Here is a 23,778-nt window from a genome sequence, read left to right on the forward strand (position 1 = left end):
ACATTTACGATACAAAATTTTCTACACCGACATGTCAATATTCCGTAATTCTATCTGTTACACCTTTCAACAATTATTGCATTGATTAAATAACAAATTTTTTTCAACAATATCTCAATAAATATTGTTTCATATTTAATATTGTTAGGAATATAAACATAAACAAAGCCGACAAAAGTTACAAAATATTTAAAAGTTAGTCGGATAATTCCGTTATAAATCGTCTACTTTCGATTCAGCAAGTCGCGCATGCGCATTGTTCCACAAAAAGGCGGAATATAATCTTTTAAGATTATGATAAATTTTCATTAATTTAAGTATAATTCTTAAGTTTCAATAATCTTTTGACTAGTTAAAGAAATTAAATATACTTTATTTGCATTCTTGTGCAATAAATTCTTCTAAAAAAGTAAAATTTGAGAAACTATTGTAACCTCTATGACACTAATTTTATTGCTAATAATGCACAAATTATAAAGTTTTATTACTAAATCTTTTTATCGTGCTCTATTCTGATGCTATATTACACGGATAAAACTATAAATTTTCAGAAACAATCAATTAATTTCATTAAATCTATTCAGAAACGGCAATAAACAAACGGATTTAAAGTATACTACTGTCACTGTAAATTCGAAAATGTTTCGATTGTATTCGTAAAGTTTCGTTTATTTCCGATTGACGAAGTCACGTGATCTTGAAAAAATCCCTTGTGCGCATGCGCAATCAAGTGAAAACAGCTGGGAAACATAACCTTTAAAACGTCATATTATTCGCGAATTGTTTAGATTGTTTAAAAAGATATTTTTTAAATCCTAAAACTCGGATAATTAATAGTTTTTATTTAATTTAAGTGAGTGCTCACATTGCACAGATAAAATGGCTCCTATACAACAGGATTTACGTGATTCCAGTGGTGATTCTGGTATGTAATTTTGCAAGAATTTTTTTTTATTTTTCTCATTACAACAAGAATTTTGAAGTATATAATTAATTTAAAAGAATATTTTAACTAATTATAAATTGAGCAAAATTTTCATCTTAACGGAATTATATTGATAATTGATATTTATTGCGTGAAAGTTTTTTGAAACCGCCGGGAAAAAATTGCAATGTGTCAGAAAGTAAACGAAACATTTGCATTTGTAATTTAACGTTTTTGACAATTTTAAGCACTTTATTTTATTCATGTATTTTTTTATTTTATATTATCAATTGGTTTTAATACATAATTAGAAAAAGTAACAGCAGATTAAAGTTTAAGGTTATGTTGATAATTTTTTGCCTTTTTTTAATAAATTATATTTATTTTTCTATAAATTATTAAAAAAAAATATATAATTGATTATTAAAATTAAATAAATATAATTAATGTTATTTAATATGATAATAAAATTGAAATATACATGACGAAGCTGAAGTACGCAACGTTTATGATAAACGATTTTTAAAGTAATAATTTTTAAAATGAAAAATTTTATAATTTTTTGCCTAAAAAATATTTTTTTATAATTTCTTGATTAATGAAAAATACAAGAAATATTTTTTAGACAAAGAATTATAGAATTTTTCATTTTAAAAATTATTTCTTTAAAAATCGTTTGTCATAAACGTTGCGTATTTCAGCTTTGTTATACATTTGTAAATGAAAACAAAATTGATTTACAGATGCAATGGAATTGATAATTTTAATTGTACTTTCATAGTTTTTTTAATTTGGGGAATTTTTCTAAAAAATATTGCATGCAAAAGAAATTATAAATTTTAAATGTAAAATGCTTTTTAAGGATCTGACTCAGAAAGTGGATCAGGCTCAGCATCGTCGAGTCGAAGTGGTACACCAACATCACACGCAGCACCCACACCAGGTGGAGCACGAAGTGAACAATCCGATGATGACAAACCACGTTCACCAGCTTCAAATGCCAGTGGATCGCCAGCTAGATCAAATAAATCAGGTTCTCGCAAATCAAGAAGTCCCTCTGCTGAATCAGGACGTTCTGGAAGTCCCATTTCTCGAAAATCTGCTAGATCTCGCTCTGGATCCCCTGCTAGATCCGAGAGTCCAAGATCTGTTAGAAGTCGAAGATCCAGAAAATCTGCTTCACGTTCACCGGGTCAAAAATCAGGTTCACCGCAAAGTAATAAATCAGCTTCGCCGAAAAGCCGAAGATCCGGAAGTCCAGCTAGCAGAAGATCTCTCACGAGTAGAAGATCCGGTAGTCCAGCTAGTAGAAGATCAGTCATGAGCAGAAGATCAGGAAGTCAAACTTCCCAGGCGAGTAGACGATCTGGAAGTCGAACTTCCAGGGGAAGTAAGAGGTCCGCTTCGCCATCGAGCAGAAGATCTGGAAGTCTAACTTCAAGAGGAAGAAAAAGATCAGGTTCGCCTTCTAGTAGAAGATCTGGAAGTCGTACCTCTAGAGGAAGATCAGAAAGTGCAGCGTCACGTGCCAGTCGACGTTCGAGATCTGGCAGCCGATCGGGAAGTCAAACTTCACAAACGAGTAGAAGATCGGGAAGTCAAACTTCCCGAGTGAGTAAACGATCTGGAAGTCGTGTTTCTCCGGTGAGCAGAAGATCCGGAAGTCGAGCTAGTAGACTGAGCAGAAGATCAGGAAGTCGTGCTTCTCGAGTCAGTAGAAGATCTGGAAGTCGAACTTCTCCGGGAAGCAAGAGATCTGTTTCTCCATCGAGCAGAAGATCCGAAAGTCGAACTTCTCGCGGAAGTAAGAGATCAGTTTCGCCTTCCAGCAGAAGATCAGGAAGTCCAGCGAGTCGACGATCAAGATCTGGTAGTCAAGTATCCAGAAGATCTGGCAGTCAAACCTCTCAAGCGAGTAGAAGATCTGGGAGTCAAACTTCCAGAACTAGTAGACGTTCCAGTCGTTCTGCTACTCCAAAGAATCAAAGCGATAATGAATCTGAGAAGTCTTTAAAAATTGCAGGTAAACTTTTGTTTAGTTAATTAAAAAAAGTATAAAAATTTTAATTTTTATAAAAATTAAAAATAATTTGATTTGTTCTATAATCATTAAAATAAATTATTTTCTTTATTTAGATCAATCAATTCGTTTCAAGGCAAAAATGACAATTTTCAAACATGAATTAAAATTTCAACCAGGAGAAAAGTTATTTAAAAAAAAAAACGATTTTATCTATAGGAAGCAAAAAAAAAAAGAAAATAATGAAATTTTTTTCTCTTTAGGTGATCAAGAAAATAAATCTGACGACGATAGCGATATCGAGGGTCCGAGAAACAAACGTAAAGAACGTTCAGGTTCTACATCAGAAACTGAGGTCACGAAAAAGAAACGAGCTTTGATAGATTCTGATTCAGAGCCGGAAATCACGGAAAAAGAACCGGAACCAACGGCAGACGCTCTTTTTGGAGATGCTAGCGATATTAGTACTGACGACGAGAAAGACAAAGTCGAGGAAGAAAAGCGAAAAAGTAAAAGCAAAAGTCGCAGTCGTAGCCGTAGTAAGAGCCGCAGTAAAAGTCGAAGCCGTAGCCGAAGTCGTAGTCGTAGTCGCAGTAGAAGCAGAAGTAGAAGCAAAGCTCCTTCAGATGCCGGTGAAGGAACCAGTTCTCAAAAACCTTTAGTTTTTGACGTAAGTGTTTATTAACTGACAATTAGATTTTTAAAAAAAATTCCATTATTATTTCTTTATTATAAAATTTCGAATATCAAAATAAAGTTTCCGCACTCTTCAATTCCTTGACAATAACAGATTTTCCCTGACCGTAGCAACCCTTTTAATTAATTAATGATTAATCTTTCTAATTAAGGATGAAGATAAGGAGAAAGAGGATGAGGTCGAACCACCTCCAGAAACAAGAATCGATGTCGAGATACCAAAAATAAGTACCGATCTCGGTAGAGAGATTCATTTTGTAAAACTGCCAAATTTCTTGTCCGTCGAGACAAGGCCATTTGATCATGAAACTTATGAAGATGAAATCGACGAAGAGGAAACTTTAGACGAGGAGGGTAGAGCGAGATTAAAATTGAAAGTCGAAAATACAATAAGATGGAAGGATTATATGAATGATGAGGGAAAAATGGTGAAAGAAAGTAATGCACGTTTTGTTCGATGGTCCGATGGCAGTATGTCACTTCATCTTGGCTCGGAAATTTTTAACGTTTACAAACAACCACTGCAGGGTGATCACAATCATCTTTACATTCGACAGGGTACTGGTCTTCAAGGACAAGCCGTTTTTCGTACAAAATTAACATTCAGACCTCATTCAACTGAGTCGTTCACTCACAGAAAAATGACAATGTCACTTGCTGACAGATCACAAAAGACATCTGGTATTAAAGTACTTTCTCAAGTGGGAATGAATCCAGATCAAAATAAACACGAAATGATAAAGGTAAAGGTTTTTTTTTTTTTTAATTTAATGAACCAATTTTTCTATTGAATAATCTGTTGATACCTCAGTTTTCGTTATTTTTATTTGTTATTTTCCCACGAAATTTTAATAGGAAGAACTTTTTTTTTTTTAGAAAGAGGAAGAGAAGCTAAGAATGGCAATGAGAGTTCAGACGAAGAGTAAGAAAACAACAAGTGGTTCCAGAAGTGCAAATCGTGCTTCTGCAGGATATGCGGCTGACTCGTATCATGACGAGGGATCTGATGATGAAGGAGCCATTTCCCTCGCTGCTATTAAAAATCAGTATAAAAAAGGTGGTGGAGCTTCTCAGAAGAGTAAGTTTTTTTTCCTTAAATTTAAGAACCCAAAATGGAAATTTGAACATTTATTTTTTTTTTAAATGAAAAATTAAATTAGAGTTAATTTGTAAATTATTTTCTTTTTCAATATTTTTAAAGTAAGTTTGTTTAAATTAAATCGAAAAAACAGAGAATTCAACTGAAATTGAATTGTAGTAAAATGTAATTTAATAAAAAAATTAACATTTAATTTGAATTTCATGAAATAAGTTGATAACTCAAAATTAAAATATTTCAGTTTCGGCGAATATTTATTCCTCGGATGAAGATGGCTCAGACGTGGAGGCAATGAGACCCAAGAAGAATGTGAAAAGCAAGGCAATTCAAGATTCGGATGATTCTGCTTCTGGATCTGAAAGTGGATCAGGAAGTAACGACGACGAAGAAGAAGGTGAGGCTGCTGCTGAAAATGATGCCAGCGATTAAAGATTATCAGTTTTTTTACAGTAAGATTTAACCTCAATTATATGTAAATAGTGAAATTATTCCACACGTTAAACTAAGTATTTTTTTTTTTCTTAATAAGTAACGTTTCTGACGAATAAAATTTACAAATAAAGTAGTTTAAAAATTTGACAATATTCATAGAGTGATTTATTTCCAATAGGAGTTACAATTATTACTCTCTTTACTTAATTATGCGAATAATTATTAAAATCACAAAAGAGAAATATATAATAATCGAGAGTATGAATTATTAATTGATAAAAAAAAATCGGCATTCTGTACAATTCATGCGACTCATCAATGCGAAATTTCGACAGAGTCTAAACCAAAACATCATTTTTATTTGCACTATTTCATCTATTGCACACAGTGTTCTTTTTTTCTCGGTGCAATTTCTAAAAAACAAAATACAAAAAAGCTCTGCGTTGTGCTTTATAAAATGAATTTCATTTATATGTGACATAATTATTATTATTATTAGCTTATTGGAGAGTAAACACTAAAGTTTACATAAATTATATACAAAAGTTGCAACAAAATGTTGTTTTATTAACAAAGTCGTAAATAGCGTAGTCTTATTTTTAACTCCCCCACGTGAAAAAAAATACAGGAAAGACCCAGATTCAATTTCAATGTGCGTTTACGTGATTGTGAAAAAAAACCTCTTCTTTCAGCATTTTCGTTTGCTGAAATAGATTTATATATTATATACAAAAAGAATTCTCTCTTAGGAGCCTCGCAAAACTTACAAATAAACTAAATTCGAAACTATACAATTGACAGGCTTAATAAATAATTCATTTCACAGGCAGCACACGATTAATCGCAATTTGTGCTAGCACACCTGATAAATAAATAAATATACAGCGAAAGAGAACCACTCGCAGTACCAAGAATGAATTTCTAGCGTTTACATAATTTGACGATAATAAACAATTTGTTCAAATTTTTTTTTTTTTTTGTTACAAAAGTCAATTCTCTTATAATATACTCTCATTTGACAAAGTGTTGTCTATCTTACATTCTCAAATTTCATGATATACGAAGTTTAAAAAATATTCTATTAAAGTATCAGATGTAAATTTTAAGCTTAAACAGAATTCAAAAAAGATAATTTTAATTAATTTTAATGAAAATTTTTAATATAATTTAAAATAGTTTCCCAATGTGATAATCTCTGACAAAAAATTACATTTTAGAATAAGTTTAGAATTCTTTAGATATTATATTACAAAGAATAATTTAAACTTATACAAACTTTTACACAATTTTAATAAATGAGAGTTTATTTTTCTTGGAAAATATTTTCTTAAGAAAATATCTTTTTACAAATTTACTTCGATTTTTATATAATTTGATTTATTCAAAATAAGCGAATGAATTAAACGAAATTAAAAGAATACTATATAAAATGTTGTTTTAATAGTATTTTTATAATATAATTATAAATTTTCAATAAACCAAAAAATGTACCGTTTCTTTAAATTTTTGTCTTATTAAATTTATTTTAAAAAAAAGTTTTAGTTTTTTAAGAGGTAATTTTCTTTTATTAAGAAAAATGACTTCTTTTTCTCTCACAAATTAATATAGTTGAATAATTTAATTTTTTAAAATTATTTCTTTTTTAAATAACAATTTTTTAACTGTTAAATAAAAAATATTTCAATTAAACTTAATGATAAAATTGAAATGTGAAAAAATAATATTTCAAATATATTAATTAATTTTTTAAAGAGAAAAAATTGTTTTTTAAATTTATGATATTCATGAAAAACAATATTAATGCAATTAAAATTTTAATAAAACAAAAATGTATTGAAAATGATGTAGATAAATTGTAGAAATTTTCTAAATAAATTTTCCAAGTAAAATTATAAGCAAATCTCTGAAAAATTTAAATTTCATAATTAAATTCATTGATTCATTAAATTAAACATAGAAAAATTATTTCTTTAGTCATGCAAAAATGAAAAATATCAAATTTTAGAAATAAATAAGTAATAAATATAAGATCTTTAAAATAGTTTTTAACTTTTTGTCTGAGATTATCGCCGGTATACTATATTTATTAATTATTAACCGCTATTTTTAAAAATGATTCACGTAGAGAAAAGATATTATAAATCGTACAATGGTTTTGAGCTAATCGCCTTCTTAAAATCTAAAGCATGTCAACAATTATTAATGGATTTTCTAAATAGTTCTAATGCTCATGCTCTAAATATTCCACTAAAAATCCAGTCCTCGTAGTAAAATATAATTATCACGAGCGTGTATAGCGCTTTTTTTCAATCATTGAGATTAAAATAATATATATATATTATATAAGAAACTACCACCGCGAAAGCGAGAAACGCAGCTTATCACAATATTGGGTAGAGGATAGCCAAGCGACGAGATTTTAATTAACCTGATCCGATCATTTCAAGGCAGGATTCCTTTGGACGATTGGCAGGCACATTAAATGCAAGAACCGATTAAAGTTAATATTCGAATGAAAACTAGAGTATACTCGGAATTTTTTTTTAAATATTTTTTCTCCTTCATTTATATTTTCATTTGAATGTTTTCTTTAAAATTGCGGCTCTTATTATATATAGTGGTCCCAAGGTAAAAAAAAGGGATCGAGGTTTGAGATCGAAAACACAGTCTCGCACTTGTAATTATTACTATCTCGCAATTAATCTCTCCTTAATTTACGAATACAATGAATATTATATTACAGATGGAATTCTAGCTGTTCAATTATTACGAACACATTTTATCTCTCTCGAAGATCGAGAGCCATTTGTTAAAATTTTATTCAATTATTGTCAAATATTTTTTTTTTTTGAAATTTGTCTTTAACAGAAAATTTCTTTCAAATTTTTCTATTTCTTATTATTGTAATAAGGTAAAGAATTATATTTTTAATTATTGTAAATGCTTTGAATTTCTTGAAAATTATTATTTTTGACAATTAATAAAAATAAATTAATTAATTCAAAAAAATTCTCGATTGTTAAGTAATTTTCTTTAGAAATTTTTTTTAATTTTCTAAAGGCAAATTTGATTATCAGGATTATTTTATATGTATAGAATTTACAAGTGAAAAAAATGGCTCTCGAGTAAAACAAGAATCAAATTACAATTTTTGCGCATATTATTAATTCTTATTTGCTTCTTCATTAAATATATATTATAGTTCTGCGTTCGCTTTTTCTTCTGTCCCGCTTTTTTTGTGTTTAATTTGCAACTATTATTTGCCAACACTTGTTGCTTTTAATGAAGCGTGTAAATCGTTGCGAGTCTTTTTTTTTTAGTCATTATTTACAACGAGGATGCAACAAGGTCTCTCTTATAATATCATACAGAGTTTTCCTCATTTAAAGTCTTTGATAAAAATTGCCGATATACTTGAAATAAAGTTCAGCAAATTTCGTCACAGGTCAGTCTCCAGCACCCTCGGCGCATCTGTATCTCAGCAAGCCTAAAAAAAAATTTTTTATTAGTATAATGTTTTATTTATTAACTAATGACTAATAACAATAATGTATCGTAATACATTTTTTTAATTTATTAAATAAATAAATTTTAAACAACAAAATTTTTCAAAAAATTTTATTCTTTAGGTATCTAATAAAAAAAAAAAAAAAAATGAAAATCAAGTTTAAAATCAATGAAACTAAAGACGGAAGGGAGACTTCACAATAATGCGAAGGCCATTAAAAGAAGAATAAATAGAATTTTTTCAGAATATAAAACTTGAAAAGACCTTGTCACAGTGTTTTTTTTAAATGAGAATTAACTATATACTTGAAAATAGTTTTTTTTTGTGGAATATGTTCCCACATATGCCGAGACGATTAGTTCGTGTTATTATATTCGTAAATCTGAAAGCTACGGTGATCGTTTCACTAAAAACGTTTTATGAAACACCCTCTCATGGACAAGAACACGTGTCTATTCAACACGTGTGGGACAGTAGTAGAGCAATTAGAATTTCCAATCGAATATACGCGCCACCCCGTTGTTCGAATGCGAGTTTCATTTCTATAGGCCCAATAAACCTTTCAGCTACTGACATTCTAATAAATTAGTTTTTTCTTATATATTCTCTCTCGATTAGATTGCGCGAGTAATTATTAAAAATTCTACTTGGAAATAATATCAAACAGATGTTGCTCACAAGCTCTTTTGATCCATGGTATTTAATTTCTTGATATTGAAAAAACAAACTACCAATGGGGCTACTAAATAATATATTTTAACTTTTCATTAAACAATTTTCTTTTTAATTACAAAATTTCAGTTTCAATTATATGATAATTTTACTACATTCAAAATATTTTAATTTAAAAATTGCAAAAAATTATAATTTTAGTTTAAAATTCTAAATCAAGAAATATTTTCTAAAAAATAAATCACGCACCAAATTGTTCATAAAAAAAAACATATGACGGAAAATTGGATTTTCGAGAGTTGAACGACTATGTATTACAAACAACAGAGATTTCGAAATTGGATCAGATTCTAAAATTAGAAAATCCCATAAGACTTTTAGTAATATATATCCATCCATATACTTCCGCGTTGATCCGAGTGAAAAGTCTTGCTCATCGCGATTACTAAATAGCTAATAAATATTATATATAGATAGATATATACATATATAAAAAAAAGGAAAAAAAGAGAGAAGCTTGTCTGAAAGATACTAAAAAGCATATATAAAAGCTACTCAACGAGAAGTACGCTATACACGTGCTTATACACATATTTACATTGAATATGAACGTGTTAAACAGTGAGGCCTTGTGCACTTCCGTACAAGTGCGATGTGTACCAATCTGATGACTTCGACAAGGATCGGTCATTGACTCTCCTGTTAAAAGTCTGTTGTGATCTATTGAATCGATCAAAAAAAAAAAAAAAAAATGAAAAAAAACCAATTTACTTATACAATTAAACCGTTTCCCATTCTCGGAACTTAATTAATTTTTTCAAATAATTTATTATCTTCAATGCAAGCCGCAGCAAACGTATATTAAGTGATTATATATTTGCACAATAATTCAAATATTTTCTTCTCAATGATGAATTTCAAAAAAAATTAAAATAAAACTTCTGCAAAATTGAAGGATAAAGTTTTTGTGTTCCTGAACATACTTCCTCATAGAGATTTCTTTATTCGGATTAACAAAAATATATATTTAAATTGATAAACTGATTAATTTATCAAATTATATCTCATTATTTCTACTTTAATATTGGTATATGTACTTGTTAATAATTTTTAAATTTGTTATTTAATTAGTCAACGAAGAAATTTGCCGTTGTCATTTAGCACTATAGACAAGTTATCTTCCTTTTCTTTTTTTTTGCAACGATACTTTAAAAGCTTTGCACATGCATTTGATCATCGATGCAAAGTCCATGCGAATGAAAGAAAACCTTTTTTTTTTTTTTTTTTTATTTAGACATTCTCTAACTTGATCTAACTTTAGAGTTGTAGAATGACAATCTAAAGATTTACATGTCATCATTTCTATTTTGAAATTCAACGAGGGAATTTTAAAAGAAACGATAGATAAAAAAAACTTTATAACAAAAAAAAAAAAAAGTATAAAAGCCTGAAATTAAAATCAAAGAAAAACGTGTGTGTGAAATGATATTCTGCAATCGAAATTTTAATATTTTTACTCAAAAAATATAATTCTGTTTAATTTTTAAAAATTTAATTAAACTAAATAATTGGATACTAAATTCAAAAAGAGACAAATATAATTGTATTACTAAAAAGAACAATAATTACAAACGAAAAAATTAATTAATCGGAAATTTAAGTGATTGTAATGATAAAAATAATTCGATTTGTTTCCTCTGAGACTGTGTTTTAATTGATGGGACTTGAAAGTAAATAAAATTAATTCGGACAAGCCGAAGAAGAAAATAATTTCCTGGTGGGAAGCTGCGAACTGTGAATCTCAGTGAAATCAAGGAAGCAACCTGGTGCGCGATTAATCAGCAATAAATAACCACGTTTTTAAAAAATCTCTCTCTCTCTCTCTCTCTCTCTCTCTCTCTCTCTCTCTCTCTCTCTCTTTTTCGCTGTTTGTTGTGAACATTTTTCCCTGAATTCTCTATTGTATTTATGAGTAAATTGGAACTGGATTATAATTTATTATTATTTCTTGAACAATTCTAACTTGAATCTCTCTTTTTTTTTCTTTTAGACTTTTATAAAGTCGAACTTGACCTAAGACAAAATACGTTGAACTTGCCCACCTTCTTTAATAGAAACCGATCATTGTCGAGGTACTTTTCACGTAACTAATGCTTACATTTTCATTATAGGTATTCGCGAATCGATTCGCGAGATCCTCTCTTTTTTTCTCTCTCTCTCTTTCTCCTTCCGCGAGGCCCGCTTCTCGCGCGGTACCGTTGCAATCGTGCTTGAGCTGCGGAATTAATCCTAACGATCGAATCGTCGACCACAACCGCAGCATCTCGCAGTGTATCCGCAAAGATCGTGCAGGTTGTGTGCCTTTTGCGAATCGAGAGAGACCCGACTGCAGGTCAGGGCCACAGATGAACTCCTTCGTGCGAGGGCAACTCCATGCCAACATCTTTTCCAGTAGCTTGAAATCTTTTCGATTCCTTTTTTTTTTTTTACTTATTGCCACCATACATATTCTCTTTGATCACAACCAAAATTCTATTATAAACTAAAAAAAAAAGAAAAATTTCTTTTTAAATCTCTCGTCAATAGAGCGTGTGCGTCTGAGCGTCGAACGAATTATGGAATTGGGACGCTCAATTTTTAATGTAAAACTTTGTCGAAATAATTCTTTCTTTGGCAAAACAAGAAAAAATAAATAAAAATTTTTTTTTCAAACAAAATCTAAAATGAAAGTAAATATTATATGTAATATTTTGAAATAAAGTCTTAATAGGATTTAACTTTCACTCGACGGACTTAATGAGTAGAGTGTGTGCGATAATAATTTCTCCATTTTCAAAGTGACAATTTTCACATTTATAATCAGTTACATTTAAAAGCATAAAATATAAAAGTCGTAATACCAATATAATGATTAGTAAAAATTATATAAGAATTATAGAACTCGGGAATTTTCATTTGTAAAATTATAAATTATCCTTATGTGAGTTTATTGTGTGCATTACGAATTAATAAGATTAGAATACAGTTAGAACAATCTTTTTTTTTTTTTTTTGATAAATAAATACTAAAATTCACGTATGTTTAAGAGAAAGTCAATGATAATTTTTTAAAAATAAGTCACTCTAAAAATTTTAGATTACTTTAATTAGAACAGAATTTCATTTGTTTTTAATACAATTTTTTAAAAGAAAAAAATAAATTAATTATTGAAAAATAAAAAGATTATTAATTTTTATATTTAGTCTTTAATTTAAATTTTTAGTCAAATTTAAATTGTTCAGTTCTATATGATAGTATAAAAATAAAATAATAAATCACCCATGAAATGAAAACGATTTAATAAATTGGAATGCGATCCTATTAGAGTATAATTGTCCTTGATTTGAATATCGAATAAAAAAATATATATTATGTAATTCAATCAAATATCAATACTATAAATAATTTCCACGACATACCATATACATAAATAGAAGCTTTGTCGCGTTATTTCCAGTTATAAAACAATTAAAATATTGTATATTATCCACAAAATATTCTAAATTTAATTTCTCGATCAAGAAATTGACTAACATAAAATAATTATTAGTATTATTAAAAAGAAATGAATAAGCAATTAATTACCCCATTAAATATAATATAATAATTATTATAAATCGAACGAGTAATAAGTAAATAATAAACAAAATTATAAATAATAATTAAGTCAATTAAGAATCAAATTAATTAGTATAATTAATAATAAAGAATACATAATAAATAAATAAAATGATAAAAAAATGGGAGGATTAAAAAATTTTTAAAAAAAACTTTAAAAATCATAAACTAACGTTATAATAAGTTATAAATTATTCTTTCAAAACTGACGCACATACGAAATAATCTATGTTATATGGTGATTTTAGAAAATCAAGACTATTATTAAATCGCTTAAAAGATTTTTTTTCTTTTATTCCTCATTATTATCTTCTCTCTCTCATCTAAATTGTTTGTTTAGCGACAATTTCGCACTCATCTAGTGTTCTTGATTGGCCATTTGTCATTGAAATGAGCGATAAAATTTAAAGACGCAAACTCAAAGAATCTCTTTAATTAATTTTTATCTTCTTTCTGCGCACTCTCACACAGAAATTCTCTTTTGAAATATTTTTCCTTTCTATAATATATCAAATTCATTAATTTATATATTTCTCTCGTCAAAATTCTTTCCTAATTCAGATTTTTTTTTCTTATCTATAGTATATTATTATTTCACAAAATATATGTGAAAAAAACACAATTAATGGATCATTTATCTGAAACAAACAATAATTTTTAATCACACAGAGAGAAAGTGTGAGAAAGACGAAAATGAGAAAAATTTAGGATTAAATAATCTGCCAATAAGTCAGAATTGAGGAATTATTAAGAAAAAAAAATAGAATTTTAATTAGCGGCGAATTTATTCATTCTTTGGTGATTTAAAATTTGATCATTGAAAAATAACTGCTACTTCTTATGAAACTGGGTTGAAAAAATGAAAATCATCGAGGTATTTAAATTTTAAATCCAAACCAATCGCGACATTCCAGGTAAAGGCGTAAGTATGCGTCGTTGTCGTCGAATCCGGCTCGAGGGAGATCTGTTCTCAAGGGCAATAACTTGAACGGTCGATGAAAAAAAAAAAAAAAAAAGAAAAATAATCACGGAAAACAAGCGACCTCGACCGCCTCAGTTGCATTCTCATTCTCGTGTGGTACTTTGATAAACTTGTCCTTAATAAAGGCCGAACTTAAATATACAAGTAGATTAATGCAGATCGCTAAACAACAAAATATCTGCGGAACGCATTATGTTTTCAGAACTTGTTACATACAAGTCTGGCGACGTTTTAATTGACCTATGACATGGGCGGTTTTTTTTTTAACTATCATCATGTCTACTTGAATAGTTGAGTCAACTATCAATTTACAAGGAGACTAAAAAAAAACGTTTGATTACGACTTTTACACAGACAGAAATAAAATTAATTTTAAATACACTAATTTTCTCACGTGTGTCAAAAAAAAAATAAATAAATACATTTCGAAAAAAGAAAAAGGAACGGAAGGAGATAGTCATTTTCGTTTGGTTTGACGTGTTATACATTAATTCGGAAAAAAGAAAAAGGTGAATTCGTAATTACGATAAAGTTCTGCGGGATACTTTTTTGGAGAGAAAATTATTATTTAATAATTTAATTAAAGTCTTTAAAATATAAGTATATATTGTAAACCTATACGATAAACCCGCATTCACATTTTTTTTTTTTTGTTAATTAATTTCTCTGTTGAATCATACACGAAAATTGATAAAATGAATAAAGTATCTGCGGCTATATTCTAGCTCTGGTAAAAAAAAAAAAAATGATGTCAAGCTTGTATGAGTCACGTATTTATTTTTGGTGCACTTTTATCCCTGCAGTATTAAAAGATTAAGACATTGCATTCTTCTTCTTTTTTTTTTCTTGTAAAAATCGTATCACACAAAAATGTGTAAAATCATATAAGCAAATTTAATTTAACTTTCGTAGTTTTAAAACAACTTTGCCGATTGAAATAAATAAGAAATTATTGATTCTGTTTATTGATTATTTATGTAAATAAGGTACATAACAGGCAAATTATCCAGATTACATAATAATTTTATAACAATTCCAGTTATATCGAAAAAGAAGAATGTGAATTTTAAAAAGTAAATAATTAAAATAAATAGATAAGTAAATAATAATTAAATATTTAAAAAAAATATTGAATAAATATAAATAATTAATTTCCTTCTTTTAAAAAGCAAAAGTTGTCAAAAAAAATGAAAAAACAATTTTTTTCCCCTTTTTTTGAGAAAATCCTAATTAACCATTTTTTAGCTTCCAAGAAATGAAATTTCAAGTCGATAAATAAGCAGTAAAAAGAATATGAAACACAAAATATCTCTAATTAATGTATATGTACATTTGTTAAAGAAGAAAAAATAAATATATATATTATCATTACGCGTCCATTGACGCGTGAAAGTAAGAGTCAGTGGTCGCGATGTGAATATGATCGATTTTTTATGTTCACCTATATAGGTTTAAGCGCCCAACGTGTAACTCGAGTTGTTGATGCAAATTTAACAAAATGTCAGGCCACAACCCGGTGACCTGACGGAAGCACAAAACACTGTTCAGGCATAATGAACCCTGTCACTTTTGGTTATCATTAAAGAAACTAATTATAGTTTTGTAATTTCGTTAATTAACAGCTTAAGAATCTCGTCAAGGAAAAATTCCATAAAATATTAAAACTTACTATTATCTCAACGTAAAAAAAAATTTTAATTCTCAGAAAATTACTCAATTTACTCATTTTTCTATAATCAGTAATAGTCTTAATCCCCTTTTTCTTTTATTTATTAATTTCTTTAGTTGGTTTTTAATATAGAAGTTTCTTTTTTTATTTCAAGTATTTTTTGCATAATAATTAATTAATTATTACAATTAATATTTAATTAATTATTCAGTTCAAGAAACGACAATTCAAATGGAAATTTTCTTTTTAGACTATAACTTGTTAATCAACTTGATTTTAATAAAAACTAACTCTACAGAAAGAATTTTATTTCATTTTTCCTGTATGTATATTTCAATAAAACCAGAAATATATTATATTAAACTTCTACTTTCAATAAAATAAATTTTAAAGGCCGCTTGCTCCACTTTTCGAGAAACTCGACAAGCAATTTTAATTATCCAATCGGCATTGTCTGATGTTTGTAGCATTCTAATTATTAGAAATGAATTGTGAGGCTCACGAACCGAAGAAAATTTTCTTTTATTTGGAATTATCATTAATTGCAAATACCATGAATTAAAAGTGCTATTATTAAAATTTACCATTTTTTTAAAACTAAAATTGCTAAAAGCAATTAGGTATTTTGGAAATTTTTATTTAGATTTCCATTTAACCAAATGTCTATTTGCTAAATAAAATTCATTTAAGAAATTCTCCTAAAGGAAAATTTGGATAAATAATAATGTAAATTTGGTTACAAAAACAAATTTTGAAAAATGAGAATTTATTTGAAGAAAATGAACTGAAGTAGATAAAAACCTAATATTTTTCGGAATTTAGGTTTCAAAAATTTTTTTTTGTTCATATCTACCTTAACACCGAAGGCCGCTTCGTAACCGCCTTTTCCCTGCATTTGCGTTTGAATGGCATTCAGATGGGCACTTGCCATGTCAAGATCACCACTGCCAATATGTCCAGTATGTTGAAAATTCGTCGGTGCTCCTATCATACTTCGGTCTATCCTTAATCTCTGAGGTGGCCTTTGTCTTTTGTTCCGAGCTCCAGGTCCTTGTTGAGTTAAACAACATGTGAACCATTGCACCCAAACTTCTCCAGTTCCTGCCATTTTACTGTCCTTTAACTCCCTCGTCTTGATACTAAAAATAAAAAATTCTTAAACAATTTTCATTTATATTCTCTAAAAAGAAAATTAATAATTATCTCATTTTTATTTCTAAGAGTCAATAAATTATTCAAATTTAGTTTTAATAGAAATCAAATAAAAATTTGATTCCAATATAAATAAAATCAATAAAGTCACATTAAAATTTTACTAGAGGTGTGCAAATTATCGAAATTCGATTTTCTCCATAAAAATTAACTTGAATTCTGGTTCGAATTTTCAGTCAATGTAAAATTCGAGTTTTTGCATACCTCTAAATTTGTCCTACAATAAAAAAAATATACGTAAAATTTGAAAACTTTTCCTCAACAAAATACAAAAAAACAAATGTGGTTCATTATTTTGCGATTCAACTGCGAGAGCAAACATATATATTGCAATTATTGATGATTCCTCGTGTGAACTTTGCGCCATAAATCCGCACAATGCTACTTACAGTTAACTCGAGAAAATTGTTCTTAATTATATCATCGGAGTTAGTAGCAACAAATAATAAATTCAAAGATGCGCGTATTCAACCTGTTTCAACAAAAGTAGAATACAACCACAACACGGAAATAATAAAATTCTATAATCTACATTGCGCCTATAATAAACCACTGTTTACAAAAAAAAAAAAAAAAAAAATTTAGTCAATTTAATTCCTTTGTTGACAATTATAAAAAAAAGAATTATCAATACAATAAATTATTATTCAATTCAAAAGAACAGTGACGGAATCAAAATAATTGGTTCAAATACAAATTATATTATTTATTTATATTATTTTCGATCCTTTTCTTCAGTGGAGAAAATACATTTTTAATCATTACAGAGGCAATTAAATTAAATCATTTCTGGAAATTCGTAAAAGTATAAATAAAATGAAAAAAAAGGAAGAAACTTTCGAATTAATAATATTAATCAAATATCAAATGTTTGGTAATATAACAGTAACAACTCTTAGCAAATTGTGGTAAAAATATTAAATTTCTATACCGTTGCTTTCCGGTACAAGTACCCTCAATTTTTTCAAAAAAACAAGTCAAGTTTGTCGCCAGGCTTGTCTAAACGTCACCACAGACCACAATTTAATTTTAAATACTTTCACATCTTTATTAAACACCTACTAACCAACAAAGCAACAATTACAATATATGTAATTAAAAAAAAAAAAAAATTTTGTCAAATTTTTTCAACTTTCTTTATAAATTCAAAATTAATAAAATTATATACTAAAATAAAATTTTAAAAAATGCAAAGCATTAAACATTTCTATTAATTGTAATTAATTATATAATATTGTCCAGGCCTCGGATCGACTTTAAGGCACAAAAAAGGTCGTTTTAGTCGATTTATATTGCAAAAAAAGTCGATTTTTTTTTATTTTAACAAAATTTAATTGATTAATTAATATTTTGCTTTTGATGATAAAAAAAAATTAAGGCAATTTTTACAGATTTTTAAATAAAAAATTTTTTACAAATAATAATAATTTTGGAAGAGTTAAAGTTGAAATTTTTAAAAATAATTGAATTTCAAAAAATTTTGTTACTTTTAGGCAATAATTAAATTTTATAGAACTAAAAATAATTTATCAAATAATTTTTAGATAACATTTTTTCATATAGTAATTGAATTTTCAAAAATTTTTGAAATTAATTTAACTTCAAGTGATTTTTAATTAAATTTTTTTTGATGGTTTCTGTTACTAAAAAATTTATTAGAAATTGCAGACAAAAATATAATAATTTGAAAACTTTTTATAAGCGGAAAATGGTTTCAGATAGTTGAATTTTCAAAGAATAGTATTAAAAATTATTAAATTTCAGAAGAGTTATAATTGAAATGATTTAATTTCAAAAAATTTTAGAAGCTTTTAAATTGAAATTTATGAAAATAATTGAATTTCAAAAGATTGTGTTAAATTTCAGACAATAATTATACCTAATAAGAGAAATTTTTTAGTGATTTCTGTTGATGAAGAATTTATCAGAAATCACATTGAAAAATGATTTCAGATAATTGAATTTTCGAAGAATATTATAAAATTTATTAAAAATAATTGAAATTTTTGCAAATAATTAAATTTTAAGTGATTTTGAATTAAAATTTTTTGATAATTTTTTTGAAATTATAAACAATTATTAAATTTCATAAAAATTTTAACTGAATAATAATTTAAGATAATTGAATTTGTAAAGATTTTGTTTAAAAATATTGTAAAAAAAATGTAAATAAAAGTCGAAAAAGTCACATTTTATTAAAATAAGTCGAAAAAAATCGTATTTTTGAAAAAAAAGTCGGTAAAAGTCGAAAAAGTCGTATAATCCGAGGCCCGTATTGTCTTGAAAATATTAATATTTGGTAAAAATGTACTTAAAAAATTGATTAATTTAGATAACTAAATAAAAATTATTTCTTGTAACTATATTTTTACAATATCGTTTAAGAAACGAATTTATTATATTTTCAAATATAATTTTTACGTAATACAACGTGAATTAACGAAGTTAAAGTACGCAACGTTTATGATAAATGATTTTTAAAGAAATAATTTTTTAAAATGAAAAATTCTATAATTTTTTAAAAAATATTTTTTTATAATTTTTTTGATTAATGAAAACTACAAGAAATATTTTTTAGGCAAAAAAGTATAGAATTTTTTTTATCTTAAATTATTTCTTTAAAAATCGTTTATCATAAACGTTGCGTATTTCAGCTTTGTGTGAATTATTAAATTTTCAAATTCTATACCATATGAAGGAGAAATATTAGGCAAAAAAAATAGATCTCCCAAGCTGAAAATTGAATGATTAATTTTAAACAAAACAAATTGAGGATACGAGATTGAAAATAAGGGCCAAGAATGATAAATCTTGTACTAAATTGTGAAGATGAGCTGACAGTTTGTTGTGATTGTCAACATTGTGACGACATGCTTAAACGAAAGGGTTAAAGAGATCGGGTCCAGGTCTCTCTCCCGTCAAGATGAGATAGCTACCGGATGTTTCTACAACACAGTGGTGACTTTTTTTATTTTCTATCTATATATATATACAAGTATACAAGCTTGAAACTCTTTATATCCTATATATATATAAAATCATGTGGGCTCTTTCGTTTCAACTTACTTAAAGTAGATCGAGAGACTCCCTACTCTTTCGCGACGAATACCCGTTATTTAAGGACGCATATTACACGCGCCAACGACACGCGTCTTAAAAAGTTCACTTCAAAACATAAGGATATTGTAAAAAAAGTCTCTCCTCTTCTTTGTTTCAAAAGTCTTTTCTCTTTTCTTTTCCATTATGTATATATCGTTTCCAAGAACATGGAAAGGAAATAATTAACTTTGAGACACATAGTGCGAGACATTATCAATTCCCACGAAAAACTTTTACAAGGAGAAAATAAGAATATGAAAGATAATTTTTCACTTTTCCAAATTATTTTTTTTTTTCAAAAATTAGGTATTATTTCTATATATTAAAATATGAGACACTAAAATATTCCTTCATAATCAATTTCTTAGAGGTGCAAGAAAATGTTTTATAAAAATCATTAATTCGAATTTTTGGGGTCGAATTTCAATGAAGCCGAATTTTCAAAAAATCAAATTTTATTTACTAAAATCTACCGCTAATAGAATTTTCAATTTTAAATAATTTCCATTTACCGAAATATCGTTTTATCAAAATTTTCGTTTATCAAAATATCAACTTACCGCAATTCGGGTTGAAGAGAATTTTTATTTAGATAAATTTTTAAATGGTAAACTGTATATTAAACCAAATCTTTATACCGAAGATTTTTTAAGTAACCAAATTTCCATTTTACAGAACTTTTGTATATATGTAATTTCTGCGCGAAGTGAAAATTCATCAAACTGTAAAATTGGCTACATAAAAATTTTGTTAAATAATATTATTTAATTAAAAATGAAAATGCTGATAATTCGAAGTTGTAAATTTAAAAACAATGGAAATTCGAAATAATGATTTTTATTGGAATATTCATGTGTCACAAAAGAACACATTAAAAAAAAATGGAAATTCTAATCATTTCTTTCCTTAATTGTCTTCTCAATGTTAATTGTCCCAGTTTATATAGTATTGTTGAAAGAATAGTGGTGTCGGTATACGTATATATAATGGAAATGTAAGTGTATAAATGAAAATGTTTATGACGCAAATGGTTCGTAAATTTCCGTCAAGAGAGTCTCTCGTTTCAATATTGCACAAGTAAAGAGACGGAGACGACGCTTTAACGTTGCTTGGTATGTAATCTGTTGATAAACTCAATTCTCTAATATAATAGGAGCAAAGGGGAATGCCTCGACTCTTGAACAAGATCGTTTAAAAATTCTCGCCTCTCTCAACCATTATACCTTTATCTGCCATAGTGCGCCTCCCGTATGTACACTTATATATTGTATATATATATGTGTGTTTTATATATGAAGTTTGACACGTTATCACCAATAATAAATTTCAATTGCTTCCTGACCCCTATATCATTGAACGCAGGAAATCCGAAATTAAAAGAGGGATTCGAAAAATATACAACTCTCGTTATCAACACCCACTCAATACTAAAATAAAAATTATTCCTATTAGTAATCATTATCAAGTGACAAGGAAAATTTCTTCAGTCATATTGTGAATTTACTTGTTATAATATGAGATAAACATCGAATTTTAAAATAATTATGGCAAATTTTATATTTAGCCAAAATTTGATGGAAAAAATCCATATCAGAATTTTTATATAATCAAAAACAAAAAACTTTTTTCTTTTTCGTAGATAAATGAAAAATGAATATTTCTTTGAAAGAGAAAAAAAAGTTTACATATAATAAATCTTCATAGGAATTGAAAAACAAGATGCGAAAAACGTTCTGATATGTGAAATTGATTTTTTTTCCTGGAAAATATAGAAATATTAAAAAAAAAAAAAAAAACGTCGTGTCCTCAATAATTTGTCTAGGCATTGTTTGTATACGCTTATGGGGTTTGAAAGTTAAGCGATCAATAGAGGAGGAAAAAGCCCAAGGCTCGAGACGCATAAGCAACCCTATTTCCCTTTCAAGGACAAGAGAGTAAATTACATCGTTTTATCCTTTCCACTCTCGGTAAAGGAGTTAGGCGTTGTATGGCTGTATATGCATATACATATATGTTCTGAATAGTGACTCATAGCGTGAACTTGTATATACGAAGACAAGGAAACGGCCAAGAACTGGTAGCATACACGTTGTCTGGCATAAATGTCTCTTTGCGCTATTCTTGTCGAATCAGACAGGAAACGAGATTACCGAGGAAGTTGTTGAGAGTGTGAGCTATTAACCTGTGAACCGCATCTTTTTTTTCTGCTTCCCCTGACTATTTTTACGATGTATGAAAAATTGTGTCTGTTGTCTCAAATTTCACAAAAGAAAATTATTACAATCGAATAATATACAACGTTAGCTGAGGATTTAGGCAAAGAAGATAAGATCTTATCTTATTATCTAATTTTTTTTTCTTTTCAAAAAAAAAAAAAATGAAAGTTTTATTTGCCGATGAGTCAGGCAAATTCGTCAAGATAAGATTTTTCAATTCTATCTAAAGAAGATTTTTAAGATTATTTCGAGCTAAATTTCTTGAAAATGAAAGATAGCAAATTTTTTACTTTAGAATGATTAATTAATTGATTTTTGGGACTAGTTTGGAAGAATTAATTTCAGTGGCGTGTGTGTGTGTTTTTTTTTTTGAAGCCACCAATATTAATGGGCGTGTTTTCATTCGAGTGGCATTTCATTTTTGAAAGCGACAGCAACCAAGTGAGATGAAGTCAAGCCTGGGCAATACAATTCCAAGACGCTCGATCTCTTCCTTGGAGCACGAAACGAGTAAAAGACTCATAAAACGAATCTCGTAAATCGTTCGTGTGGCTCTCGTCTTTGCTGCTGCTGCTTCGATATGCGCCAAAGGGCACAACAACAACAACAACAATCCGCAGTCCTTCCTATATTCGAATGGACCATTCGAGGAAAAAGATGCTGCATATTCTTCTCGCCTTGGTCAATATTCTTCTCTGAAGGAAACCAAACTTCTCTCATCTTTATTCCGTCTTTACTCGTGCATTGCCCACGGCTCTCTTGTCTTTCTGATTCCATTGTGTATATATTTTTTATTTTTTTATTATCGTAGAATTTGATTTGTGCCTCGAAATTGCAATATAGATAATAATATGATCAGTTGAGGGAACTATGAAATTTCCTGAATAACAGCACCTGCGACAAAAATTAATGTTCAAACACTGCGAAAGATTTTTCGAAAAAAGGAAAAATTATTTTTTCTTTTTTCTACTTGATGGAGATTTTTTCAATAAAATTAAATAAAAAGAAATTTAGATTAATTTATGAGAAATCGTCTCAATTTCAAAAAGCGGGATATTATATTACAATATTGAATAATTGAGTGCAAGTATAATAATTAAATAAAGATCATAAATACGGAAAACGAAAGCGTCTACGCCAGACACAGAACATAATCAGCAGACTAGATTGATTTGAAAATAAATTTTAATTAAATACAATCTCATGTGCACATACATTTCACGGTCACTCCCATATATATCTTTTCTCGTATGAGAAAGTTATTTTAAAAAAATAAATGACTAATCTTAAATTTTTGTTTACACACGGAGAAAAAGAAAAAGTAATTTTTACTACTTTCAGAGTAAAACTGGACCAACTCGAAGTTTCTGCGCATCTCTGGCAATTTTTACTCCAAAAATAGTAAAATTTATTATTTCTGTAGTAAATTTTACTGTTTCCATAGTAAGTTTTACTATTTCTAGAGTCAATTTTACTCTTTTTGGAGTAAAAATTGCCAGAGATGCGCAGAAACTTCGAGTTGGTCCAGTTTTACTCTGAAAGTAGTAAAAGTTACTTTATAAAAGAAATCTTTTTTCTCCGTGTAATAACA

General features: G+C 27.8%; 2 protein-coding genes across 5 annotated transcripts in view; one reads left to right on the forward strand and one right to left on the reverse strand.

Moving 5' to 3' along the window:
* The first annotated feature begins 713 nt into the window (after window positions 1-713).
* LOC127286917 (another transcription unit protein) lies at window positions 714-6,150 on the forward strand. Its single transcript, XM_051313563.1, has 6 exons — window positions 714-925; window positions 1,788-2,948; window positions 3,209-3,615; window positions 3,794-4,384; window positions 4,518-4,719; window positions 4,982-6,150. Exons 1-6 carry the CDS (start codon window positions 880-882, stop codon window positions 5,167-5,169), a joined length of 2,595 nt encoding a protein of 864 aa, XP_051169520.1. The 5' UTR covers window positions 714-879; the 3' UTR covers window positions 5,170-6,150.
* LOC127286954 (CDC42 small effector protein homolog) overlaps window positions 5,304-23,778 on the reverse strand; it is a 35,279-nt gene continuing 16,804 nt past the window's right edge. For all 4 annotated transcript variants that reach the window (XM_051313625.1, XM_051313626.1, XM_051313627.1 and 1 more), the window contains 2 exons: window positions 16,514-16,799; window positions 5,304-8,659 (listed from right to left, as the gene is read on the reverse strand). In XM_051313625.1, coding sequence (XP_051169582.1) covers window positions 8,651-8,659; window positions 16,514-16,768 — 264 coding nt within the window. In that variant the 5' untranslated portion in view covers window positions 16,769-16,799 and the 3' untranslated portion in view covers window positions 5,304-8,650. The remainder of the gene's footprint in view (window positions 8,660-16,513; window positions 16,800-23,778) is intronic.

This window comes from Leptopilina boulardi, unplaced genomic scaffold (genome assembly GCF_019393585.1).
Source record: "Leptopilina boulardi isolate dan_hultmark-lab unplaced genomic scaffold, ZJU_Lbou_2.1 LbouV2_366, whole genome shotgun sequence".
In the NCBI taxonomy this organism is placed as follows: domain Eukaryota; kingdom Metazoa; phylum Arthropoda; class Insecta; order Hymenoptera; family Figitidae; genus Leptopilina; species Leptopilina boulardi.

Excerpts from the sequence above, each read along its gene's own strand:
- LOC127286917 (XM_051313563.1), top strand. The coding sequence starts at position 880 with ATGGCTCCTATACAACAGGATTTACGTGATTCCAGTGGTGATTCTG. Across the intron at positions 3,616-3,793 it reads AAAAACCTTTAGTTTTTGAC|GATGAAGATAAGGAGAAAGA; the intron begins GTAAGTGTTTAT and ends TTTCTAATTAAG. Across the intron at positions 4,720-4,981 it reads TGGTGGAGCTTCTCAGAAGA|TTTCGGCGAATATTTATTCC; the intron begins GTAAGTTTTTTT and ends AAAATATTTCAG.